The sequence below is a fragment of the Lactuca serriola genome, chromosome 1 (genome assembly GCF_051521515.1).
Source record: "Lactuca serriola cultivar US96UC23 chromosome 1, Lser_US96UC23_V15, whole genome shotgun sequence".
Classification (NCBI taxonomy): Eukaryota; Viridiplantae; Streptophyta; class Magnoliopsida; order Asterales; family Asteraceae; genus Lactuca; species Lactuca serriola.
The window spans coordinates 26,159,409-26,165,099 of record NC_136408.1 but is presented as its reverse complement, the minus strand read 5'-3'; the positions used below and the strand labels follow the sequence as shown (position 1 = coordinate 26,165,099).

Below are 5,691 nucleotides of genomic sequence, written 5' to 3'. Positions count from 1 at the left end.
TAATTATATACCAAATTGAATTCAAAGAGTATGAGAGTGTTTGGATAGGGAAAAAAGAGAGTTTATAGCTTATTGTTTATCTCCGCTGCTATAAGCTAAGTTTAAGTGTTTGGATATGAATAATTAAAAATTAGTTTATTGTGGTAGGAATAAACTAAACAAGCTAATTTTAGAAAGCTTTTCCCCCATTGCTTAAAGCTTATTTCTAGTCATTTTACTCATATAAACTATTTTGTATGTCAAACAGCTAAATGCTTATCAACTTATTGCTTATCTCCACCCCTATAAGCTAATCCAAACACTTTTGCAAAAGTTGTTTTCTCACACCGTTATAAACTAATAAGTTATAAGCGAATTTATCCAAACACCCTCTATATTTATTATTTTCAATATCTTGAAAGAGTTTATAACACTCAAATATCTTACAAAAAAGCCCTTTGGTGAAATCATTATCTTCCTTTCCCCACCATCTCTGACTAATATCTTTGTCCACTGGAAAACTGCCACAGGGAACAAAACACAAAGAAAATTGTAGTAACATTGCCACCAAATCCAGAAAAATTACGAAACCCAGAAATCTAAATCAATTACCAGCGGAGAAATTCCCAAAACGAATCTGATAATGACATTCAGAAATGACCGGATCCAAACATCTAGAAACGACCATATTCAAACGAACCTGACATGAATATCCAGAAATAGAATGACGATCGTTAGTGGATGGGATTGGTGTTTTAAAGACAAATTTGGAATCACCTTTTAATAAACGCAAGTAGAAGGCTTTTCACCAAGGAATCAATACAAATGCACATCATGCTAAAAGATAATTACTCCAATCTTGAACAAGGCTTCAATGCTATCTATAACATATGGAGACAAAAAAAAAAAAAAAATAGACGATGAAACAAAAACGACAAATGCAAGAAATTTAACCCCATCATCATTCCTGAAACTCAATCTCAACAACCACGTCTCAAAACACTTTTTTAAGAAGAAAATATAAAACAATGGCATCATGTGACACCACTCGCACAACAATAACAATGCGCAAGTACTAAATAGTCATCAAAACTTACTTCTTTATTGTAAATAGTCAGTCTACAAAACTCCACAACATGCACCTTATATCTATTATATACATTTCATGTTAAAAACCTTATTATTCAAACCCGCCAAACACGTCTACAGTCTCGATCTTCGGATGCATTTCATAGGATTAAAGTGTGAATGTCTCCTACCCGAACCAAATGTAGCAAATGAAGATGAAGATGATGACAACTTCAAATCCCAATCCTCCACATTCTTAGGAACACAAACATCAAACAAGATTTGACCAAGAATCCCATGAGCATTAATCATTGGTGGGGCCGACCGTGGGATAAACCGTTCTTTCGGTTCATCATGAACGGACCCCACATCTCTACCTTCATGGTACTCAACCGAGCCACCTGGCACAACAAAGTGGTCATTCAAATCAAGTGTGACTCGATGGAGGTTCTGGTATTGGTTCGAGCTCGAAACCGCTTCCCTTAAACGGTGTAACGGTTCCGAGGTCGTACTGTCGTGGGCCCCACCGACCCGTTCGGTTCTTCGCGAGTATACGGCTACGGCTTTTGTCAGGAGCTCGGTCACACCCTCCTTGTACTCATCCGGATGGTATCGATAGTGACCTACGTAAGTAACACAGATAAGGCTTTTTTCAAAATCTTAATTATAAAAATCTGAGCGACACAGAGTTGAATCTCAGTGGATCATGGCAATAAGTCATAATCTCAGCGACACAGAGCTGAATCTTAGTGGATCGTGGCAATAAGCCAACAGTATTACCTACATGAGGGGAGCTACTCCATTTTACGAATTTGACATCGCCGCCGAGACTTTGTAATCTTTGAGAAAAATTATAGATGATTTGGTAGGGGGCGAGATCGTCGTTTTCTGAGCAAAGTATTAGATATGGTGCTCCGTTTCCCTATATTTTAATTTGAAAATAAGAAATGGAAAAGGGGGTTGAGTGGAAAATGATAAAAAAAAAAAAAAAGGTGAGAAATGGGAACTTACTATAGTTGAGTATAAAGTCTGCCAATATTCTGCACGTTGTGACTCCCATTTGTTAAGAAAGAAGGCATCAAGAGTAGATGAGATACCATTTGCAATCCATGTTGCTATTATGGGAGGATGAGAGAGTTTGAGAATGCTTGGGTGAAGAACAAATCGGGTGCCCAAATCACTTGTGAAATCAACTGGACAAGAATCAAATATGTGTCCAGAAAGACAATCTCTCACAAGTTGATATTCATCCTATCATAGAACACAAAACAAGTTTTCAAATTATTGAATTTTTTTTTCTGGATTTTGCCTGTATATAAACTAATGGCTTGATGGATCATATAAAGAAAATGATACAAAGGAAAAAAGAAGAATAAAGATCATACCAGATTTCTATGAGGTTCACACTTTGAGTTTGAGTCGATTATCTGTATACCAAAAAGATTATCACAATTTTCTTGGTTAATCATCAGGCAATGTTTACTTACTATTGTAATGATCCTTTTGTGATATGATGTTATAATTATATAATATATGAATCTGAAAATATATTTACCTGCAAAACTTTATACATGCAAGCTTTGGGGCCACCAGAGAATGAAGCAAAGACAACTGGGCATGGCCTTTTCTTTAGCTCCTTCATATACAAAACAACAAAAATTTGTATCAAGTTCAAGCCTATAAAAATACTTAATATAACAAACATATCATCATACAAAATGGGAAAAAGAAATCTGAACTAATCAAGAAAAAGAAATAAAACGGTTTTTTTTTCTGACTATTGTCTACCAACACAATGAGTGGTAAGAAGTTATAAAACTTACCTTAACAAGCTCATTTAGAAGGTCCACTGCCAAAGTTGCAGCTTTATCAGGGAAGAACCTGTGAATCATTTGCAACGTTTTTCAGCAACTTTTAAAGCTAAAGTGACCTAATTGTCTCAATTTTACAAAGTATTTGTTGTACTGAATTTGATAGATAAAATTTGCTTTCAATTTGAAAGCAAATTTTTATTTAGAACACTTTAAAACTCTCAGAAGATGGGAGGGTATTTTGATATCCAAATAGTGATATATAGATGGGACAAAAAAGAGTATTAAGTTCCCAGCTATATGTTATCTCCTAAACCTCAAGAACAAATCAGATTCATCATGCCGAATAACCCAAAAGAATCACTCAAAAACCGAAAGTCAAAGCTTTAGATGCCCCAAAATTAAGCCAATTGGAAGCAATTCCTCTTCTTTCAAGTAAAAAATAGCTACACTTCATGTAAGAAATTGATAAGATTTGATACTCGTATTAGATTTCAACTTGTTAATCTTTTTTTTTTCAGGAGAAGTGTTTCAATTCACGTCGCCTCGAAATAGATAACAAATCGATTGAAGTTAAAAGTCGAAGTGTATATTAATTATGTAACAATCGGTGTACCAAACTAAAACCGGGAATTGGGAATAACACCAGATGAAGATTAGGGTTTATAGAAGATACTAATTAGGATTGGAGAACACATACAGATTAAGAAATTGCGAATGGCAGACAAGGGAATCCCAACCGAGAGAGGAGTAAAGATCAACATAGTTCTTCAAATGCTTATCTTGACTTGACATCCAAGCGAATACAACCACTATTCCTTTGTTTGGTCCTCTTCTTCTTTCTTCTTCTTTTCTCTCCCCCCAGTAGAATCTGCCCCCAAATCCCCACATTCTCCCCCGTTTTTCCTCTTGATCCCACTTCAGAAAACAATTTAGAGATAAAATTGAACAGTTATACTAGCAAGAGAGCAGATTACTTAAAAGTACAAGCTCTGCCTCAGAGAGAGAGAGAGAGAGAGAGAGAGAGAGAGAGAGGGTTTGGAGTTATGAGAGATGATCAGATGATTCTTAGTATTTATATTCTAGGTTCTATCTTCTTTGGTGATGATGATTCGTGATGATGAGTTCTGCAAACAAAGGAAAAAGATTGACGCAAAGGTGGATTGGTTAATATTTTAGGACAAATTACATAAAATTCTCAAAACTTATTTTCCGGTTAACTACTATAAATATACATAGACCCACGTAATTATATTTTTTCAAGAAGAAATTAAATTACTTAATTATAATTATTCCTACCCATTAAAATTACCACAAATTATTATTTAATTTTATTTTATTTAATATATTCTTAATATAACCTTAATGAGTTAATTAAAAAAATATGGAATGATGACACTTGTCATAATCTTATTAGATATGAACGTTTGTAGGCATAAAAAATAAAAAATAGAAAGCAATTTAATTTTTCTTTTTCATGTTATAACAAAATAAGGGTATTGTCACTATAACCCAACGATGTTTAGTATATTAGTTTAAAATGTTCCTCGTGATTTTTTTTTTTTGCCTTTTAAGGGTACGTACTTGTGTTTTACCGTTATAAAAGGTCATTATCAAAAATATGAAGGGGTTACCCGATAAACCCCTTCCAAATCTTCAATTTAGATATGTCACGTGGCATTTGGTCAAGATGAAATTTGTATCAACATGATCCAGGCTTGGGATTACCTTCCATGAGTGATAGTAAGAGTCAAAGATGAAATTTTCCAAAAAAGTCAAACCACTAAGTTTCTTTATATACAAGTCAAAATTAACACAAAAATTTGACATCGAAATTGGACCAGTAAAGTAAAGTATCGATTGAATCCAACTTACTTATATACAATCCTGTTTCTGCAAACCCAATTCCGCAAAAGTTTTTGTTCATTATAAGCAACATTGCGTCGATTGAAAAAGAAGAAGGTAAGCAAGGAAAATGAGGACGAATCATAGTCGGGGAAGGCGATTTCTCCTTCTATCTGTGCTTGGCCATGGAAGAAATATGACTTGGTTATAATCGAAATACGCCCATCTCAAAATAGAGTATTATTGTAGTTCAAACACATGTATAACCTCGTCCCGGGTAAATTTAGGTTATTATATCGCATAAAAACTCCAAAAATGAAGAGCACCGCAAAGAGGTTCAACTTCAATGTATTTTATCAATACTAGTCCTACTTGTGTACATAGAATCGAAACTAAAATCAACCCAGACAAGAAAACAAAACAAAATCCATAATTAGGAGTTGATTTTATCAAAATCTAAATTAAAATCTAAATCACTAATCAAATCAAACGGGTTTAAAGCCTTACCTGAAATGTGGGTTTGCTTCTGTTTTCTCCTGGAAACCCCCTTATATATGAGAAAAAAGGGGTGTTCTTGTAGTCTGTACAGATGTCATGGAAAGGGAGATGGGCAGGGATCAATGGAAGATGGTTGTCGGAGGAAGCAGCGTCCGGAAGCAGGTTATCGGAGGAATCGCAACGATGGAAGATCGTTGTCGAAGGAAAATGGTTGACGAAGGAGATGACACCTGATGATTGATGGAGGGTGTTGATATGACCTTAATTTTAAACCCACCAATAAGACCATAATTTACAACTATATATAAGGGGGCACAATTTGTCATGGAAGCTTATACGTAGAAAAGCAAAGAGTTTAGGAGAAAGAGTAGAAATGTGATTGAGAAGCTCATCTAAAAAGATGTGGAACCTAAGAGTACAAATGTGAAGTCAACAAAAGTATAACAAAGAAAAAAGTGGGCCCATGAGGTTTTAAAAGGCAAAGTTTATT

At 34.6% G+C, this 5,691-nt stretch overlaps 1 protein-coding gene across 1 annotated transcript; it reads right to left on the bottom strand.

Moving 5' to 3' along the window:
- Positions 1 to 1,059: 1,059 nt before the first annotated feature.
- Positions 1,060 to 4,022, bottom strand: LOC145078670 (peptidase, S9A/B/C family, catalytic domain protein (Protein of unknown function DUF829, transmembrane 53)). Its single transcript, XM_079023065.1, has 7 exons — positions 3,559 to 4,022; positions 2,871 to 2,928; positions 2,603 to 2,683; positions 2,433 to 2,474; positions 2,059 to 2,298; positions 1,828 to 1,969; positions 1,060 to 1,670 (listed from the first exon to the last, which is right to left on the bottom strand). Exons 1-7 carry the CDS (start codon positions 3,747 to 3,749, stop codon positions 1,183 to 1,185), a joined length of 1,242 nt encoding a protein of 413 aa, XP_078879191.1. The 5' UTR covers positions 3,750 to 4,022; the 3' UTR covers positions 1,060 to 1,182.
- Positions 4,023 to 5,691: the final 1,669 nt, after the last annotated feature.

Coding starts and splice junctions, on each gene's coding strand:
- LOC145078670 (XM_079023065.1), bottom strand. CDS start 3,749: ATGTGGGGATTTGGGGGCAGATTCTACTGGGGGGAGAGAAAAGAAGAA. Junction 2,684..2,870: donor TTCTAAATGAGCTTGTTAAG/GTAAGTTTTATA, acceptor TTGTATATGAAG/GAGCTAAAGAAAAGGCCATG. Junction 2,475..2,602: donor GCATGTATAAAGTTTTGCAG/GTAAATATATTT, acceptor TTTGGTATACAG/ATAATCGACTCAAACTCAAA.